Below are 21,632 nucleotides of genomic sequence, written 5' to 3'. Positions count from 1 at the left end.
CCTGCACCAGGCTGGGAAGTCTGAATCTGCAATAGGTAAGCAGCTTGGTGTGAAGAAATCAACTGTGGGAGCAATTATTAGGAAATGGAATACATACAAGACCATTGATAATCTCCCTCGATCTGGGGCTCCACGCAAGATCTCACCCTGTGGGGTCAAAATGATCACAAGAACAGTGAACAAAAATCCCAGAACCACACGGGGGGACCTAGTGAATGACCTCCAGAGAGCTGGGACCAAAGTAACAAAGGCTACCATCACTAACACACTACGCCGCCAGGGACTCAAATCCTGCAGTGCCAGACGTGTCCCCCTGCTAAAGCCTGTGCATGTCCGGGCCCGTTTGAAGTTTGCTAGAGAGCATTTGGATGATCCAGAACAGGATTGCGAGAATGTCATATGGTCAGATGAAACCAAAATAGAACTTTTTGGTAAAAACTCAACTCGTCGTGTTTGGAGGAGAAGGAATGCTGAGTTGCATCCAAAGAACACCATACCTACAGTGAAGCATGGGGGTGGAAACATCATGCTTTGGGGCTGTTTTTCTGCCAAGGGACCAGGACGTGTGACGGAAAGAATGAATGGGGCCATGTATCGTGAGATTTTGAGTGAAAACCTCCTTCCATCAGCAAGGGCACTGAAGATGAAACGTGGCTGGGTCTTTCAGCATGACAATGACCCCAAACACACCGCCCGGGCAACGAAGGAGCGGCTTCGTAAGAAGCATTTCAAGGTCCTGGAGTGGCCTAGCCAGTCTCCAGATCTCAACCCCATAGAAAATCTTTGGAGGGAGTTGAAATTCCGTGTTGCCCAGCGAAGGCCCAAAAACATCACTGCTCTAGAGGAGATCTGCATGGAGGAATGGGCCAAAATACCAGCAGCAGTGTGTGAAAACCTTGTAAAGACTTACAGAAAACGTTTGACCTCTGTCATTGCCAACAAAGGGCATGTAACAAAGTATTGAGATGACCTTTTGTTATTGACCAAATACTTATTTTCCACCATAATTTGCAAATAAATTCTTTAAAAATCAGACAGTGATTTTCTGGATCTTCTTTTTCATTTTGTCTCTCATAGCTGAGGTTTACCTATGATGAAAATGACAGGCCTCTCTCGTCTTTTTAAGTGGGAGAACTTGCACAATTGGTGGCTGACTAAATACTTTTTTGCCCCACTGTATATATATAGAGGAGAGGACGGGGGGGCAGTAGTGAGCAGTGTGTGTGTCTGAGGGAGGGGGGTGGGCCGGAACCGGGGTCTGTACCGGGGCGGGCCCACCTCTCAGCCACGCCAAAAGCCCCCCCCTCCAAGGGGAGGCCTGTTGAAGGAGGGGTTAAAGTGAGGTGGAGGGCTGTTGTAGAATAAGCAGGTTCTGCTCCACCTGTGGAAGGTATGGGGGGGGGCAGGTTTAATGGACTCTGCTCATGTGTTCCCCTGTCTCCCCCTCCCTGATGGGGGGGTGCTGGTGGTGATGGGGGGATGACTGCTTGGTGGTGAACTGCTCGTATCGTTTTAAAGTATGTCTTGGTGATGTGGGTGAGTGGAGGTAGGGGGTGTGTGTTGGGGGCTGGTTGTCTGTGTGTGTGTGTGTGTGTGTGTGTGTGTGTGTGTCTGTGTCTCCACTAGAGTGGGAACGGGGCGCATATCTAGGGAATCACCTGGTAACTAATGACGCAACTGCCTTTCTGAATTCCCATTGGTCGAGCGGGTCCGCCTCCTCCCTCCTTCAGGAGACCAGACGACCATCCTCCACACTCAGCATGGGGGCGGGGGCACTGCCGCTGCTGCTGGGGCTCCTCTCCGGGGGGTCTGCAGGAAGGACCCTTCAGAGCGTCTCGGTCCCAACTATATATAGAACCGTAACTAGAACTGCAGCGGTCCGGAAGCAGTGCTAGTTCCGCTGTCTTTCCTTTTGATGTGAAACTGCGTTTGTGTACAATCTCAAACTCGAACAATTAATCCACAGGATGATTAATCATTCACTGGTTCTGATATTTAAACCGATTTAAACTCGGTTTAAATCTCTCTCTCTCTCTCTCTCTCTGTGCTTAAAAAAAAAGAAAGTACATATAAACAAAATGATGAAATAACTAAAGCAACCGCTTTTAAGTGTTGTATTATAAAGTCAAGAGATAGCGATGGATAGAGGATATCTCTCAGATAGCAGTTGTTATGCTACCATCACGTCTGCACATTATTCTGGCTCCTATTGCACTCCCACCATCCCTGGAGAGGGATCCCTCTTCAGGGTTCCTTCTCCAGGGTCCCTGATATTAGGGGGGCTTTCCCTGCCCTTTGGGGGGCTAGGGTCAGTGGGCGTCTTTTAAGAAGCGGCCTGTGAAGCCCTTCAGATCTCTGGTCCAGGGCGTTCTAAACTGTTTGACCTGATGGGGATGTGGTGTTTCAAGGCTGCTCGGACGGCCGGGGAGTTTCCCCCACAGAGCCATCCCGCCAAATAAAGACATGTTGCGCCAGCTGAGAATATAAATACACTCAATAATCATTATGATGACATGGAAAAAAACACACAGACACACACACACACACACACACACACACACACACACACACACACACACACACACACACACAGACCACAGATAACAAGACTCAGGGTGTAGCGTCCTGTATCTCTACGTATCTGGAGACGCAGCGGTGCAAGGGACGAAATGAAGATCGGTGAGATCTATTCCAGTTTCCCCCAACAGAGCCATACAGCCACAAACATGTTGCCCTGGCTTGTAAATATTTTACTTTAGATAAAATTTGTATGGATTGAATTGAGAATAGTGTTAGTCTGCAAGTGTCCATCACAGCTTGCAGAACAGCAAAGGTGTGTGTGTGTGTGTGTGTGTGTGTGTGTGTGTGTGTGTCAACATAAACTTTTTTCATGAGGCATTGTTCCTGGGATAGGTACATTTACGTTTCACTCGTCCAGGCACTAAAGTCACTTTTCCGAGTAAAAAGTCGTCATTTTACAATAGTAATAATTGTTCATGTTGTTTGCGGACGGAGAATGCAGAATTCAGACGAACAAACAGTTGCAATAATTCACACCATGTTAACCACATCAATAAAACAGCCATATCCCTTCTCTCAATCACACCACCTCTGAGCAATAACTGTTTAAATCCACTCACTCACTCACTCACTCACACGCTCACTCACACACACAGTCTCTCTCTCTCTCTCTCTCTCTCTCTCTCTCTCTCTCTCTCTCTCAATTCAATTCAATTCAATTCAAAAAAGCTTTATTAGCATGAGAAATATACATTTGCATTGCCAAAGCAGGTGAACAATAAAATAAACAGCGTTATAAAATAAAAAGTATAAAGGTAAGATGTACATTATGATAACATAATAAGTATAAACCGTTCAATACAAAATATCTCTACATATCAAATGTTATACTATAAAAGTACTTTAAAAAGTAAAATGTGCGATATTATAAAATTAATAAAATTACAGTATCTCGTATAAACAGATAAATTAAAGATACACTCTAACATGTTACATTATGGAGGATTAGTGCAATTATTTTGTTCAGAGTGAGTCCAGGGGGATGAGTCTATGGGGAGTTTGAGGTCCTTCTCTCATCACAACAGGTGACGAATCTTGCTGCTGCGTTCGTACATTGTTGTATTTCTCCCAACAGGTATGGCAGTTTGTGAGCATCTGGAGTGTCTTTGAAGTCCTTGCATTCCTTTGTAATCCGTGGGAAGTGTGAATTCCTGAGGAAGTGCAGTTCTGTCTCTAGTTGGTTGTGTGTGCAGTGGGAGCACAGTCTGTCTTCTCTTGGGAGCCAGGTCTGGCTGTGGCGTCCCTTCTCAATGGCCAGGCTGTGTTCGCTGAGTCTGTATCTGGTCAAGGATTTCCTCAGTTTTGGGTCGGTCACGGTGGTCAGGTATTCTGCTACGGTGTAGTCTCTGCTAAGGGACAAATAGCATGCCAATTTACTTACTCACTCACTCACTCACTCAATCACACACACAATGTCTGTCTCTCTCTCTCTCTCTCTCTCTCTATCTCACACTTACTCACTCACCTATCATTCACTCACTCACTCACTCACTCACTCACTCACTCACTCACTCACACAATATCTCTCTCGCTCTCTCTCTCCCTCACTCACTCACTCACTTAATCACACGCACAATATGTCTCTCAAACACACACACACACACACACACACACACACACACACACACACACACACACACACACACACACAGACAACGTCAGCGAAACACAGATATTCTGCTGTTCCCATAATGTGGTGAGTTAAGTTGTATTAAAATATGAATACAAATCGGTAGTGGACTCCAAGACATGTCCACTACGCTATCTGCTATATTATACCTATGTATGTTGTGTCTTTATATTCAATAAAAAATAATCTTGTGTGTGTGTGTTTGTGTTTGCATGCGTCCGTGAGTCTGTGTGTCAACTGAAGACATCTGATAAGAGTAGAAGAAAAACACTGTCACTTCCTGACACTGATGATTGCAGGCTGATGATTGGTCAGAATTAAAACATGTGACGTGGTTTTTCCAGCTGATATAGCAGAGCTGACTCCTGAGAGCAGACGTATTGGAAGCTGTCAGGGAGGAACCATGGTTACCATCTCTGAACCGGACCCTGGAATCTCTGAGGAACCTGAGGACACACCTTTGGACCGGGAGGAGAGCAGGAAGAGAAGATTTGGTAGGTGCCCTTTTGAGAGGATTTAAAATAGATAATCCAGTTAAAAAAACGCGTTTTTTTCTTGTTGCATACATTTAAAATGTACTTTTAGAAAATGTTTTTAGCCAAATGGGCCGACCTGATGAACCAGCAACTGTATAGACAGATTTATTCTCCTAAATAACGACATGTGTGTGATCGAGACAAAAAGCTCACATTAGCCTTACTTGACTTGTGATTACGCCCATGAGTTACGAACTATTGATAGGCATCTTAAGTAGTTGTGTGTTTCATGATATATGTTCGTTATATACGTGGAACAGAGTGCAGAGGAACTTTAGGGAGCAGAACACAAGTTTAGTTTTTTTCATTGCTTAGTATTGATGGTAGTGCAGCGTGACATTAGAGTGACAATGGTTTATTTAATCAACAATTTTGTGTTTTAATAAAGGCTGCTCATTTAACTGAAGTGATATCAGGTGTACTTATGAATTTAACATAATTCTATAAAGTTTGTCATTAATATAAACATATCTCAAATTATCCCACAATACATGTCCTCATATTTTCTGCGTGGGCCGATGTGAAAGACCGTGGTGACACGCAGGCCACATGTTGTCCCCCCTCGATTACTGTGTGTATACGTATGTATTTCTGTGTGTATTACTGTAAACGATGTGTGCGTGTATGTCAATAATGAGGGAATAATAACATGTATGCTAGAGACCTGTACTTGCTCTGCTTAAGTGTGTTCTAAACACGAGAGCCACAGTACCAGTCATCACTTACTGAGGTGTTCTCAGTAGAGGTCTTCAGGTGTTTCTTCAAGACGGGGAGGGATTCTGCAGACCGTAGGGAGTCTGGACTGTGAATGACAGCCACGCAGTATGAATTTATCTGTGTGTACATTACTCTGTGTGTCCGTGTGTGTGTGCTTGAGTGAGTCTGTGAGTCTGTGTTTAGTAGAAGAAAAACATTTCCTTACACTGATGGTATCAGATTGCAAGCTGATAATTGGTCAGAATGAAAACAAGTGACGTTGTTTTTCCAGCTGATAGAGCAAAGAAGAAGGGTAAGTTCAGAAGCCGTGGAAGACGTCAGGGAGCAACAATGGTCACCATCTCTGAACCGGACCCTGGACTCTCTGAGGAACCTGAGGACACGTCTTTGGACCGGGAGGAGACCAGGAAGAGAAGATTTGGTAGGTGGTCCTTTAGAGAGAACTTAAAATAAATAATCCAGTCCAAAACAATGATCCAAAAAAGTATGTTTTCCTCCAAATACATTTAAGATTTATCTTTAGAAAACTTTTTTAGCCAAAGTGACCGTGTGTGTGTGTGTGTGTGTGTGTGTGTGTGTGTGTGTGTGTGTGTGTGTGTGTGTGTGTGTGTGTGTGTGTGTGTGTCCTACTCCTGAACAGCTCTATGGTTTCACATCATTGTCATTGTGAGCATCGGACTGCTGAGTATTCTCCTCATCTCCCTGCGCTTCAGTGAGTCTAAATCATATCATCCTGAATAGAATTACAATACAGTATAATCAAATTAATGACTGTAATAACAGCAATGATAATGATACATATTGTTTTTGTTAGATTCAGTGATAATAATAGGGTTAGCACATATACACCGCACGCACACAATCCACACACACGTGCACGACCACACACGCACACGGACACACACTGCACACACTGGCGCGCTGATGCAGACGTTTCAAGACAAGGGCAGCGCAGGACACCGCATACACACACACCACACACACACACACGCACACACACGCATGCACGTGCATAGACACACTGCACACACGGGGATGCAGATGTTTCAAGACAACGGCAAGATTGAGATAACCGCCCCGCCGTCGACACACTCTCCCACCTGAGCCTTATGTCTATCATAGACACTTTTTTGCAAAACGTTATTTTTCTTTAAACATTATCCACCTCCTTGAGCCTCCCGAAATGTCTTGCGATATAGAAATCCCCCCTCCCCCTTGCCGACTGTTTTAGTTGTTTTATTTTTCTCATGTTTCATGTGTAGGCTATGTGTGACTGTAGGCTACTGCTGCCTGTCTTGGCCAGATCACTTGAAGAGATGTTTAATCTCAATGACACATTTTTCTGTTAGCAAAAAAAAAACCATCTCCCACGTCAGGTAGCCAATGTACAATCTGCAATCTTGCCCTCACACCCCCCTCCCCACCACACAACCCTGTGCTTTAGTTCACTATAGTTAGGCAGGTTGCTGCCTTAGCTGTTGTTACTTGAACACAATTTTCAGCTGTTTGTTCTTATTATTTTCAACTAACCAATAGTAGTTGCCGTGCATTTAGTAGTATTTAAGTATCAATGCACTTTGAGCCCTGAATAACAGTAAAAGCTATTGAGTGATTGATTTGCATGCATAGTATACTACACTTTCCATTAAACAATTACCCCTGTAACCCAACAGTTAGCTGAACATTATATGGTCCCGTCCTTCCACTCCCTGTTTTCTCACCCTGTTTAAACAAGCAATCAACTGCATTTGTCATTTGTCACATTCGGGTGATGACAGCCAATCAGCGTTCAATAGCGTGGCCACTGAGTGACGTAACGTAACAGCCAATCAGCGTTCAACAGCGTGGCCACTGAGGGACGAAACGTAACAGCCAATCAGCGTTCAATAGCGTGGCGACTGAGGGACGTAACGTAACAGCCAATCAGCGTTCAACCTGGTGGTTACCGGCCGTGGGTGACAATGAATTGGCATGAAGCTCCGTTGGCGGCAAAGGATGCTTGCTTCTGTTTTAGAGCTCAATTCTTCTGTATTCCTCTGTCCTGTCCTAGACTCACCGTCACCCTGGAGGGAGGGGAGAGAGCACTTACTGGGTGAACTCGGTGAGGGTTTTATCCAAGTTATTAAATCAATCGCGTCATTAACATTCATTTCAACACCCTCTGCTTTTGTGATTCATATTGTGGTCTACTAAGGTCAGGTTTCTATTGTCGTCTATTAAGGTCATGCTTCTATGTGGTCTGTTAAGGTCAGGTCTCAGGGTTGTGTGTCCGTAACGAAGATCGTAAGATAAGCAGTTCTCTGTTTGTTCAGGATTTTCTTTTACATTCAACAGATGAATTTACACTTCAGGGCTGGATGCTTTACGACAAGAGTTTCTACCTTATTTCTACTACTAAGAAGGGCTGGAGGGCCAGTAGAGAAGACTGTCTGCAAAGGAAGGCAGACCTGGTGGTCATCAACAGCAGAGAAGAACTGGTGTGTGTGTGTGTGTGTGTGTGTGTGTGTGTGTGTGTGTGTGTGTGTGTGTGTGTGTTGGAGAGACATATTATTTGTGTGAGTGAATAAGTAAGAGAGAGAGAGAGAGAGAGAGAGAGAGAGAGAGAGAGATTGTGTGTGTGTGTGTGTGTGTGTCTGGTGTGTGTGTGTGTGTGTACTTTGTAGTCATGACAACAGATGCTATTTCCTTTGGAAACAGGTGTTTGTCAGCAGATTGATGGGTCCTTCCTGGATTGGACTGAGTGATCGAGAGACAGAGGGGACCTTCAAGTGGGTGGATGGTACCCCCATGACCTCAATGTAAGGCTGAAGACTATTCAGCAGCATCTCTTCTCTGAGAGTGACAGAGTGACCTCCTCTGTCTCCTCCTCGTGGTTCTCAGTTGGAGACACGGTAAACCACGCGATGACGGCGGAGCAAGAGACTGTGTCGTGGCAGGGGAGGACGGCTGGTCTGAAGAACCGTGTTACACACTGCACCATTGGATCTGTGAGAAGAGCGTAGACCTGGATCATCTGGAGGCTGAGCTGAACAAAAAGGGTCCGCAGACTTTGTTTGTGTTCATGAGTGGAGAACGGTTCCTCCTTTCTGTTCTCTGTGCCATAGATACAGTAAATACACTCTTTAAGAGTTGAAAGGTTGTTGGGTGTGTTTAGGTCTACTAAGGTAAGGTTTCTATTGTGGTCTATTGAGGTCAGGTTTCTATTGTGGTCTACTAAGGTCAGGTTTCTATTGTGGTCTACTAAGGTCAGGTTTCTATTGTGGTCTCCTCAGGTCATGTTTCTATTGCGGTCTCCTCAGGTCTGGTCACAAGGGTCAACCCTTTCTGGGTTCACTTGCACTAGTTTCTCTTTGAGCTGCTGAACGGTTTTGCGTTCTTCTCTGCAAGCTCCGCCCCCACCTCGTTAATCTCTGCGCTGGAGTGACTTCCCCTCCCTGGGAGATCTTTGTAGACACTGCTGTGATATTCAATCATGTATGAGGAGGCAGGCGAGAATACTGGGGGTGAATCCCCTGGGTCACCCTCTAGTGGACAGGTGTTAGGACAGAGTGAAGGGAGTGTCTGACGCTGCATCTCTAGATCCGTGTTGTAAACGTTCACTCCTCTCCTCCTGCTTTCTTCAGGTTCAGTGATGCCCACGGAGGAGGAGGCCCCCAGCATCACAGAGTTCCACTCCTCTACCCACGTGTTGCCCGTGGGCCAAACGGCCCGCTATACCTGCCACGCCGGCGGCACGCCGGAGCCCACAGTAGAGTGGCTCCACAACGGCAGGCCCCTGGAGAGGGACGGCACAGACGACCAATCAGAGGCCTGGGTGGAGAGGGGCTTCCTCTTCGTCAGAGGGGTGGGGTATGGCGTGAACACGGTCTGCTGCATGGCGAGCAACAGCGCTGGCACGGCCAATCACAGCGCTCAGCTGCTTGTCTTTGGTAAGTCCTGGATCCAAGGAGAGATGTTTGTTGATGATGTATTCATAACACTGTTGTTGATGTATTCATAACACTGTTGTTGATGTATTCATAACACTGTTGATGATGTATTCATAACACTTTTGTTGAGGTGTGTATATATATATATATATATATATATATATATATATATATACATGTATGTGTGTATATATATATATATATATTTGTGTGTGTTTGTCACTATATGTTTATATGTGTAATTTTTTTATAGTCACTTGTGTCATCCCCTGCTTTACCCAAAACCTAGCGAACCCAAAACCGTGATATGAACCGAACCACGAATTCTGTGAACCGTTGCCTAGTTTTTGTGGATGTCATGACGTGAAAGAGGTGTTTTTTAAGTCCATTGACGTTTAGTTTCTACCGGAAGCAGACAACTAGCCATGTATGTTGTCCAATGGAACCTAGCCTCAAACCACAGACTTGTTCTCAAAAACAAAACAAACTATAACTCAGACGTGCAAACTTAATCACCAATTGTAAGGAAAGTGAAACAGTACAGGAATAGGAACTAGAAATTGTACAATTATTGAAGATATTGTACTTGTACTGCCATTACACACACATTGCACATACTGTGTGTGTATATTAGTATGTTTGTTTATGTATGTGTATGTATGTTTAGGTATGTGTACATATTTATACGTATGTTTACGTATGTGTACCAGTGGCGGCGGTGGTTTTTAAAGTGAGGGAGGAAGGACTGCGCGCTTGGTTGCCATTGGCCTGCTTGCACTGTTAGTGGCGTATGGTGGCATAAGTATGTGATACTCAAGTTGTTTCAGGTTGTTTTGGTGAACTAAAAAATAGCAGGGAGGGATAATTATGTCAATAAAATGGATACAAATCCACCAGTGGCAGCATTGTACTTGGACTGGTGGGCAGCATGTCTTGGACTACAAGGGCAGAAGGAAAGGATGCAAAGCCAATTGGTCAAATCAGGCCTACTCTTGATTTGTTAAAGTAAATAAAAAAATCTGGGCCTATCATTGGGCCTATTTTTGCCCGCAATGAATGAAGCTATTGGTCGTAATTTTGCAATGTTTATTTTCAGCTACAATTGTTGAAAAATGAAGACACAAGACCAAAAGTGATGCCATCTAAAATGCATCATGCTCTGAATCATTCACTAACATCCTTTCCACAATATCAAACAGAACGGTCAGAGTAACAAACAATTAAAAGAACAAGAACATTATTTCACAACTATTTACATGGGCTAAAATTGCCTAACATTGTTTGAGGCAAATGTGGATGTTAATGGATGTTTCGGAATGTTGGTCATGGTGTTAAGCCAATTAAGATTGAGGGACTTCATGTATAGATCAAGTCACACACACACACACACACACACACACACACACACACACACACACACACACACACACACACAAACAGACATACACAGTCAGACACATACACCCATACATAACATAATATATACACACACACACACACACGCCAACACACACACACACACACACACACACACGCCAACACACACACACACACACACACATACACACACACACACACACACAGAAACAAACACACACACACACACAGAAACAAACACACACACACACACACACACGCCAACACAGTCACACATGCACGCACGCACCTATGCACACACACACACACACACACACACACACACACACACACACACACACACACACAGACACACATACACAAACACACACATATACAAACACACACACACATATATATAGTGTATATAGTGTATATATACCAGTTCTATGGTTCATCAGTCCATCTCCAGCCTGTCTGTGTGTGTATGATGATATAGATATGAATCCTAGCCAAGTGCCCCCAGTGATGTGTATATGTATGTGTAGGTGAGCAGGTGTATGTCTGAGTACATGTCTATAATAAATGAACCAGTTCTATGGTTCACCAGTCCATCTCCAGCCTGTATGTGAGCTCAGCTCCTTCAGTCTGTTCTTTACACAGGTGTCCATTTGCAGGTTGAGTGACCTGTATGTGTATTGGGAAAACCAAAAGTGGAATATCTTGGAAGATATTACAAATATTGTTTAGATATTTCATGGGTGTAATAAGCTTATCATACCGAACATTTTGATGTATGATATGTTAATGTGCAGTAAATGTTGAGGGAGTAAATGCACTTTATACATTTGTCCTCATTTCAATGTTTTGATTGGGACAGCCACTCACACACACATGGGATTTCCAATCAACTTTAACTTTAATTATCTTAAACACAATATGTCCTATTGCTTAGAAAATATACAGCACATGATTCCAATATAGTGCCTATCATAGGATATTTTTTTTGTCTTTCTATGTTAATGTTTGAAGAAGAGAGAGCGATCACAAAAAGAGTCTGAAAGAGAATAAAGAGAAGAAGAGCGCAGGAGAACAGTACCAGTGATGATGATGAGGATGAAGAGCGGTTCAGCAGCTCATCATGTCTGGTTCTCCCTCAGATGCCTATGAACTCACACTGGACCCCAACACGGCCAACAGACTCCTCTCTCTGTCTGAGGACAACAGGAAGGTGACGCTGGTTGGAGAGGACCAGTCGTATCCGGATCACCCAGAGAGATTTGACTACTGGGACCAGGTGTTGGGTAGAGAGGCTCTGACTGGCCGCTGTTACTGGGAGGTAGAGTGGGAAGGATGGGTTGAGATAGGAGTGACATACAGAGGAATCACAAGGAGAGGAGGGGGTGATGACAGCAGGCTTGGACTGAACAACAAGTCCTGGAGTCTTTATTGTTCTGATGATCGTTACTCTGCCTGGTACAACGGTAGAGTAACAGACCTCCCTCTCCCCCCCGCTGGCTCCACCAGAGTAGGAGTGTATCTGGACCGGCCTGCTGGCTCTCTGTCCTTCTACAGAGTGTCCCCAGATGGAGGAGGGTCCTCAGACACACTGACACACCTCCACACCTTCTGGTCCTCCTTCACCCAGGAGGACCTCCTCCCTGGGGTCTGGGTATGGGGGGGGGGGGGGGTCCTCAGCGTCTCTCTGTCGGTTGTAGACACACGCACGCACGCACACACACACACACACACACACACACACACACACACACACACACACACACACGAAGGGTGCTGGGTAGGGTCCTCGGGGGTCGGCGGGGCCTCAGTGTCTCTGAGTGGGAGTTGGGGGGGGGGTGAGGGTGAGACACCCAATTACCAATTGGTCTCGCTCACTTCTCTCCTGTTCAAACTCAACTGGCAGAACCCTTGAGTCATGTGTGAGAGCATAGAAGAGGCCTCAGGTGAGCTCTGCTGTGTTGGAGATGAGCTGCTCTGGCCTGATCAGGATGGAGGTGGGATACAGACTGATTTACATGTGTGGGATGGCTCAGCGGGTTGGGTGGCTCTATGTTTTCTCAGATAGTCCAAATGGCTCTGCCGTTTGTCCTTTCCGTTATTATGCTCTATGTGGTCATCGAGTTATCTCCCTGTGTGTTTCACCGGATGACCGACCCCCCAACCGACCCCCCCGGGGACTGACCCGATCTTGTTGCCCCCCCTCAGGGTAGCTGTGTTAGAGAGCCCACCCCGTCCCAAGGTCTGGTGCCCCAAACTCCCCAACGTTTCTAAGGCTAAGCCTTCCTCTGGGCCCTTTAATGTTGTTAGACTAACAGAACCACTTTTCTGCTGGGGACAGAGAGAGCTGTCAGAGAAAGGTGGAGCTTCACCGCCCAGCAGAGGGAGGTGTCTGGACAGTCCATTTCCTTTATTTTACAATTTAAAATCTGTTTTGGTTTAATCATGAGTAACCTAATGAGTTTTTTATTTTTTAATTAGCCTACACCTGGTTTACTTGTGGTTGATGAGTATACTTTTTTATGTTTGCTATTGCCTTTTATGCTTCATTTTGTTGATTTAGATAATTGTTAATTTCTTACCAGTAGATCCACTGAATTGTCATTTTAAAGGGTGATCTTTAAACTACGTTTAATATGATGGAGAGGGAGGAATGTAGAATGTTGGTGTATTTTAATGCCTCTCTGTGTTCACATCTCTTAGTCTAGGACCAGGCCAGTGCCTCTCCTTCTGTACGAGGTGTTATTTCCAACATTCCATTCCATCATTTGTGATGTCCCAACAAGGACGAACCAACCCGGTCGTCTGGGACATAGCCAGGGCCATATACCTTATCAAGGGAGACACTGTTATTTTGTTATTCACGCTTTCTTTCCTATAATACTGGCCTCAAACCTTTGGTTCGGTGAGAAGAGGGATCGACAGCCAAGGAGCACGTCTGGAGACTGTTCCTCACCTCCTACACTGAGACTATCCCACCTAAATCTGTACCTGTGCTGTATAACATCCTCCAATAAACCTGCTATTCAACCCTCTGACCCAACCTGGCAAGTTGATTTGATTTCCACTTCAAGAATTACTACTACGAGGGAGAAATACACAACGCAGTCTTTACAAACAGTTTAGAAATGAGCAGAAATCGAACACATATAGATCTGTTTCACCTTCACCTCATTTATAATCTTTCTATTTTTTCTGGCCTAAGGGAAGCTTTTTTTGCAGTCAGTTCAGCTGAACATTTAACTGTATTACAGTAACAAATAAGTTACATTTTTGAACTTGTGCACTGATTTAATCATTAAATCCCCTGAAAAAACATTCTCTTACTGTAGTGTTTTTCATTTTACTTATCAGTGCAATTACTTTACTGTGAGTTTTGCCAAAATTGGTAACATTGGTGTATTTTCAGAACTCCAACAATGTTGCAGTATCAACTATAGGTGTACAGCATGACTCAGTGGGATTGTGAGTTTAGCCCATTGAAGCTCATTGGATAGACAAATATGCATTGTATCCTATCGAGATACAATTGTGTCAATGCAATATTGATGTGATAGATTCACAGTATTGTATTAAAATATGGCAAGAATATTTATACTGTATGTACCACATAATTGCAACTTTAAAAAAGACGTTTTTTCTAAACAATTGTATACATTTGAATATGTAACATGGCCTCATAAAGTCAAAACAAAGGTAAACAGTATTTTCATGGAAGTGTTTTAAATGTATCACACAAGTGTTTAATTGATGCTCTCTAATAGATATTCATATGATCATTGTGTTTCTCGTTTTGGTGGAAAAAAATCTGTTTTGAGATGAGAAAACATGGTATTGAGTGCTGTGGTTCATTTTGAAAGAGATTTGTGGAGTTTTGACAAAATGGTAAACTCTTTTCAGATTTGTCCTTAGCGTTTTGAGAAATTGAGCTATAGTTTCAGAAAACGTGTTTAAACAATTGAGAAAAACTGTCAGAAAAGCTTCCTGCTTGTTCAGAACACCGCTGATAGACTCCTAGAGCCCTATTTTAGCGGTTTGAAACGCAAGTGAGAAGCGCAAAACGGAAGTAGCTTTGTGGGCGGGGCTCTGCCTCTGTTGCTATTATAATGGTGGATACATTAGTCTTGCGCCCGACGCAAAGGGTTGCCCTGAAGTAGCCTAATTTCCCGTAGGTGTGGTTTGGGCGTAACGTGCAATAAACCAATGAGAGTGCCGTCTCCCATCCCCTTTAAGAGCCATGAGCACATTTGAACCTGATGAGTTGATATTTTCTGTTTCCCCTCTACCTGCTCTGACCCGGTCTCTCTCTCTCTCTCTCTCTCTCTCTCTCTCTCTCTCTCTCTCATCCTCCCAGCTGGAGCAGGATGAATGGGGGCCCTGACTTTGGCCCCGCCTCCTTCGTCCCCTCCTGGGGCGCCATGGTAACGGGGGCGTGTCACTTCCTGTTCACCTTCAACGTAAACCAATCAGCACCAAGGAGCAGGAGGACTGCACCGGGCTGGACCTCAGGGAGCTGGGGAGACCCCCCAGGACCAGGACCAGATACAGGGGGGTTAGATAGCATTCATCTGGGGGGGGGAGGTACCAGGACCAGATACAGGGGGGTTAGATAGTCTTCATCTGGGGGGGGGGAGGTACCAGGACCAGATACAGGGGGGTTAGATAGTCTTCATCTGGGGGAGGGGAGGTACCAGGACCAGATACAGGGGGGTTAGATAGTCTTCATCTGGGGGTTAGGGCCCCCTTGGGGTCCGCCCCGGGGCGTGTGTGCGGTGGGAGCCCCCCTGACCCCCCCCAGAAGGTGCAGGCTCTGGGCTGGTACCTGGAGGAGCCCCAGCTGGCCCAGGTCTCCACCAACCTGCTGGACTACCAGGTCACAGCCCTCCACCCCGTCTACGAGGCCGTCTGCGGCCGCGCTCAGGTCAGGGCTCCTCCTGGGGCTGTGCTGCCATGTTCCAGTACTGGGAGTACTGCACAGCGTCACTGCATTGTGTAGTCCAGTGTTGTGTACTGGACGGCCTCACCTTAGCAAGCCAACTGAAACCACTGTAGATAGAAAACGTATTCTTTCCTCTTCATGGTCCCCTTCCTGTCTTCCCCCAATTTACTTCCTGTCTTCCTCCCAATGTACTTCCTGTCCTTCTCCCCATGTACTTCCTGTCCTCCTCCCCATGCACTTCCTGTCCTCCTCCCACCCCAGAGGGAGACCACGCCCACCTCAGAGAGGAGGCCAAGCCCACCACAGAGGAAGGCCCCGCCCATCTTTGAGCTGCTGGGCCATCTGAGGTCACAGACTTTTGGTCGACCAATCATGTTGCCGGGGGCGGGATCTGTATGAGTGGCATGGAACTGGAAACCAGCGGAGAGGCAGAACCAGTCCCAGTATGAGAGCACTTAACCAACCCTACTGAATGACTCTATGGAGACCTGACCTGATGACTAGTGGCTAACTAGCTGTGGCTAACTGGCTGTGGCTAACTGGCTGTGGCTAACTAGCAGTTGCTAACTGACTGTGGCTAACTAGCTGTGGCTAACTAGCTGTCTCTCTCTGCAGGTCATCAGTAAACAAGGACTGGAATCTCTGGGACTGTCCAACCCCAAGGAGAGAGTCATTGAGTAGGTTATAGTGCGCACACACACACACACCACACACACACACGCACATAGACACACACACACACACACTCACATAGACACACACACATACACAGTGTGGCATCCCGCCACTTAAACCTCGGCCCGGGCGGGTCCGAGAATCAGAGGTGGACGGGGTATACCGCCGCCACCTACCAACCGGTGACAGAGAGCACCACGTCTCTCCCCCCAATCAGCGAGATGGGGAACACCTGGCCGCAGGGAGGAGAAAGCCCCGGAGCCATCTTAAAAAGGACCACAGAGCGGGAGACGGGAGAAGAGCGACACAAAGGGATTACTCGACACGCCCGCGGACTAGAGGCTCACGGAGACCCTAGATCGAGTACCTGTATTTCTGATTCTTGTTGAATAAATGCAGAGTGCGGCTTAACCCTTGTTCAACGTGTGATTCGTACCTGAAACCTGGCACATTGGGAAGCGGGCTACCACATATGGTGGAGAATGCAGGCAGTCTGAAGGACCCCACTACACTACCAGTCCGGCATGCAGAACCCGGACGGAACCGCGGTGACGGCCGCCCAGCAACAGCAGCGGGAGACCTCGGAGAGCATTGCCCTGCTCCGCGAGGCCGTACTGCGGCTCACCCAGCACGCCGTCCGCGTCGCCCCGACCGCTGCCCCTGCCAGCCGGCTCACCAAGCTGGGGCCCGACGACGACGTGGAGGCGTACCTGGAGGTCTTTGAGCGGACCGCCCAGAGGGAAAGCTGGCCAGAGGAGCAGTGGGCCCATATTGTGGCCCCGTTCCTCACCGGGCCCGCCCAGCAGGCGAGCCAGGACCTACCGGTGGAGACTGCCGGACAGTACCCGGCCCTCAAACAGGCGATCCTGGCGTACTACGGTCACAACCTTGCGGCTCGCGTGCAACGCGTCCATGACTGGCGATTCGACGTCCGGGGCGCCGTACGGACGCAGATCGCCCAGCACAGTCGACTGGTGAAGCGGTGGCTGGCAACAGGAGAAGGACCCAGCCCTATCGACAGGCTGATAATAGACAACACCCTTTGTCGGCTCCCGCCGGACGCCCGACGGGTGCTGGCACACCACCATCCCGACACAGTGGATGACCTGGTCCGACAGCTGGAGAACTGGCAGGTGGCCCAGCACCTGAGCGCCAGAACCGGAACATCCCACGACTCGTCTAGACCCGCCGAGACCAATTGGGACACACGACCGGGGCCCCGGCACCCTCCCCCGACCCGCCGAGCGGGATGCAGCAGAGTCGCGAGGGGAGGCGCTGCTACGAGTGCGGCCAGCCCAGCCATCTCGCCCGCTACTGCCCGGGAGACCGAGACACGTCGATGCCGTCGGCCTATGCGGACAAGGGGACGGGCCGACCCTGCATGCTGGCGACCTGTTGGGCGCAGGGGACGTCCGGAAGCCCGACCATACAGGCGGGTTATGAATCGGGACACGCAGGCCCTTTTGGACACCGGCAGCGTGGTCACCCTCCTCCGCCCCGACTTGGCGGGCGGAAGGGAAGGGGAACCCGCCTGCGTGCACGGGGATACCCGAACTTACGAAACCTGCCACGTGGTCGTCCGGACTCCACACGGGGTGTTCACGGCTCGGGCGGGGATCGTACCCCACCTCCTGGTGCCGCTACTGATCAGAAGGGACTGCCCGATCTTCCACCGGCTGTGGGACCCGGCGCGAGAAATCCGGAGCCGGAGAGAACCTCCCCGCGGAGGGGCGAGGGGAGCTCGGCAGGCCTACGGGGCCACCAGGCTCCCGTCATCCCCCGGAGAGCTGACGGCGGAGGACCCGCTCCACACGGGAAGAGGACCCGTCCGGACCGGGTCACCGGAACCTTCCCCCGACACCCCGGAAACCCTCACGGCACCCGAGCAGCTAGATCCCCCGGAGGAGCCGGAGAGTTCCCCCCTCACCGAGTTCTCGGACTTCTTGCCGGGGAGGGGGGAAGGCTCGGCCCGACCCGGCCAGTTTGCCACCGCCCAGCTCCAAGACGAGGCCATGAAACATGCCTGGAGGCACGTATTGGTCCACGACGGACAGACCCGAGACTCGCTGAGTCACCTCCCGCACCCACACTTCAGCACAAAGAGGGAGCAGTTAGTGGTGCCCCACACATACGTCAGCAAGGTGCTGTTCATGGCCCACACCCACCTCCTCGGAGCCCATCTGGGCATGGGCAAGACCCGGGAACGGGTCCTCGCGAGATTCTATTGGCCGGGGGTAAAGAGGGATGTCGAGCGTCACTGTCAGGGGTGTCCCGAGTGCCAGAGGGTAGCTCCTCGGGCCACAGTCAGAAACCCCCTTATCCCCATGCCGATCATAGAAACTCCCTTCGAACGAATAACACTGGACATTGTGGGGCCCCTTCCCAAGACCAGCTGGGGACACGATACATCCTGGTACTGGTGGACTACGCCACCCGGTTCCCCGAGGCGCTACCCCTGCGCGCAGGCACCGTGGAGGCGGTCGCCCGGGAGCTAATGCTACTGTTTAGCCGGGTAGGGATAGCCAAAGAGGTGTTAACGGATCAGGGCTCCTGCTTCATGTCCTGTGTAATGAAAGAAGTACTCAGACTCCTGCAGGTAAAGCAGCTTCGGACCTCAGTCTACCATCCCCAGACGGATTGCCTGGTGGAGCGGTTCAACAAGACCCTGAAGCAGATGCTCAAAAAGGCCATGGACCTGGACAGTAAGAACTGGGACCAGCTGTTACCACACATATTGTTTGCCGTATGGGAGGTCCCCCAGGCGTCCACCAGATTCTCCCCCTTCGAGCTGCTGTACGGACGAAGGCCCCGCGGCATCCTGGAAATAGCCAAGGAGGCATGGGAGGGCCAGCCATCCCCCCACCGCACCACCCTGGACCATGTGGAACAGGTGAGGGACCGCATGGCCCAGGTGTGGCCCATCGTCCAGGTACACCTCCGGCAAGCCCAGCAGGCCCAGGCGATGGTCTACAACCGGGGAGCCCAGCTGCGAACCTTCCAGCCTGGGGACCTGGTCCTGGTCCTGGTCCCCAGGGCGGAATGTAGGTTCCTTGCGAAGTGGCAGGGACCCCATGAGGTGGTTCAACGTGTGGGGGAGGTAAACTACCGGGGTAGACAACCAGGGAGGCGAAAGCCTACCCAAATATACCACATTAACATTTTGAAGCAGTGGAGGGGGGGGGGGGGGTTGGACCCCTGACCCTGCTCCCCTGGTGCTGGCGGCCCGACGCGAGATCCCGGAGGTCCCGGTGGGAGAGGACCTCAGCCCGGCCCAGAAGCACGACCTCGACGAGGTCGTCATGCAGCACCGGGACGTGTTTTCCAAGCTGCCATGGAGGACCACGATCGCCCACCATGATATCCGGACGGCGCCGGGAGTGAAGGTGAGAGTCCACCCCTATAGGATCCCGGAGGCCCGGAGGGAGGCCATACAGGCCGAGGTACGCCGGATGCTGCAGCTCAGGGTCATCGAGGGGTCGCGCAGTGCCTGGTCCAGCCCGGTAGTCCTCGTACCAAAACCAGATGGGACCTATAACTTCTGTAATGACTTCCGGAGGCTGAACGAGGCGTCCGAGTTCGATGCCTACCCCATGCCCCGCGTCGACGAGCTAATCGAACGCCTTGGTCCGGCCCGTTATCTCACGACCCTGGACCTGACCAAGGGATATTGGCAGGTACCGTTGACCCGGGCGGCCCGGGAGAAGACAGCGTTCTCAACTCCAGGGGGCTTGTACCAGTACACCGTCCTCCCCTTCGGAGTACATGGCCCTCCGGCCACCTTCCAGCGCATGATGGACCAGCAGGAATGACATGGGGAAACAGCTCGAAACCCCAATGGACTAGAGGCTCTCGGAGACCCTAGATCGAGTACATGTGTTCTCCGTCTTGCTAATAAACGCTGTGTGTGGCTTAAACCCTGACTTCGCAGTGAGATCTATCCTTGACCACAACACAACGGGGAGCGGGTACCGGACACACACACACACACACACACACACACACACACACACACACACACACACACACACACACACACACACACAGACCACAGATAACAAGACTCAGGGTGTAGCGTCCTGTAGCTCTACGTATCTGGAGATGCAGCGGTGCAAGGGAGGAAATGAAGATCGGTGAGATCTATTCCAGTTTCCACCAACAGAGCCATACAGCTGAACACAAACATGTTGCCCTGGCTTGCAAGTATTTTACTTTAAATTAATTAGTTTGGACTGAAATGAGAATAGTGTTGGTCTACAAGTGTCCATCACAGATTGCACAACAGCAAAGGTGTGTGTGTGTGTGTGTGTGTGTGTGTGTGTGCGTGCGTGTGTGTCAACAATAACTTTTTCATGAGGCCTTGTCCCTCGGATAAGTACATTTACCTTTCACTTGACCAGACACAAGTCACTTTTCCGAGCAAAAATGCGTCCTTTTACAAAAGTAAAAATTTTTCATGTTGTTTGTGAAGGGAGAATGCAGAATTCAGACGAACAAACAGTTGCAATAATTCACACCATGTCAACCACATCACTAAAACAGCCATATCCCTCCTCTCAATCACACCACCTGAAGTGGCGAACCCTTTTTTCACCATATTTGTTCCTGAGGCAGAGATAATCCGATACACATTTCTTGGGAAGCACGCACAGAGAGTGTTTAACTTTGTGTTGATTCATTTATTAAGCATTAACTCTGGTTGACTTTCCAGGAAATAACAAAACATAAAGACTCCAAACAATGTAACTGTTAGGGCCAAAACAGGGTTCTTAGTATTGTACAAAAAGGGACTTTTCCATGTAAAATAATAAGTCAAATAATTCGTCCAATATTGTGTCCAATAATGCAAAATAATGCGTCCAATATTGTGTCCAATAATGCGAAATAATGCGTCCAATATTGAGTCCAATAATGCGAAATAATGCGTCCAATATTGTGTCCAATAATGCTAAATAATGCGTCCAATATTGTGTCCGATAATGCGAAATAATGCGTCCAATATTGTATCCAATAATGTGAAATAATGCGGTCAGAAAACTGTTGGCTCCCTGCCTTCCAAACCTGAACAATAGTAGTTAGCCTGCCCTATATGAGGGCCTCCAATAGGCTCCAGGTAGATCGTGACACACCTATTTCCCCAGGTGACACAAAGGACTAATCACCACATCATCACAAAATGCATAAATATACATATGAATGAAAATTAGATTAATATTTCATACACTTAATAAATTATAAATTATATTGCATACTTT

General features: G+C 48.3%; 2 protein-coding genes across 8 annotated transcripts in view; both read left to right on the top strand.

The window, feature by feature from the left end:
• Positions 1 to 21,632, top strand: part of LOC307082431 (NACHT, LRR and PYD domains-containing protein 3-like) — a 106,330-nt gene that overhangs the window by 48,287 nt on the left and 36,411 nt on the right. The gene's annotated exons all lie outside the window — the stretch shown is intronic.
• LOC307082809 (uncharacterized protein) lies at positions 7,743 to 13,474 on the top strand (the record flags this gene model as incomplete). The annotated part of the gene is made up of 5 exons (XM_079746526.1): positions 7,743 to 7,940; positions 8,161 to 8,261; positions 8,344 to 8,501; positions 9,087 to 9,392; positions 13,470 to 13,474. The coding sequence occupies exons 1-5, from the start codon at positions 7,821 to 7,823 to the stop codon at positions 13,472 to 13,474; spliced, it is 690 nt and encodes a 229-aa protein (XP_079602652.1). The 5' UTR covers positions 7,743 to 7,820.

The sequence above is a fragment of the Pollachius pollachius genome (genome assembly GCF_949987615.1).
Source record: "Pollachius pollachius genome assembly, chromosome: 11".
In the NCBI taxonomy this organism is placed as follows: Eukaryota; Metazoa; Chordata; class Actinopteri; order Gadiformes; family Gadidae; genus Pollachius; species Pollachius pollachius.
The sequence above is the reverse complement of the archived record's forward strand: the minus strand, read 5'-3'. Positions and strand labels throughout refer to the sequence as shown.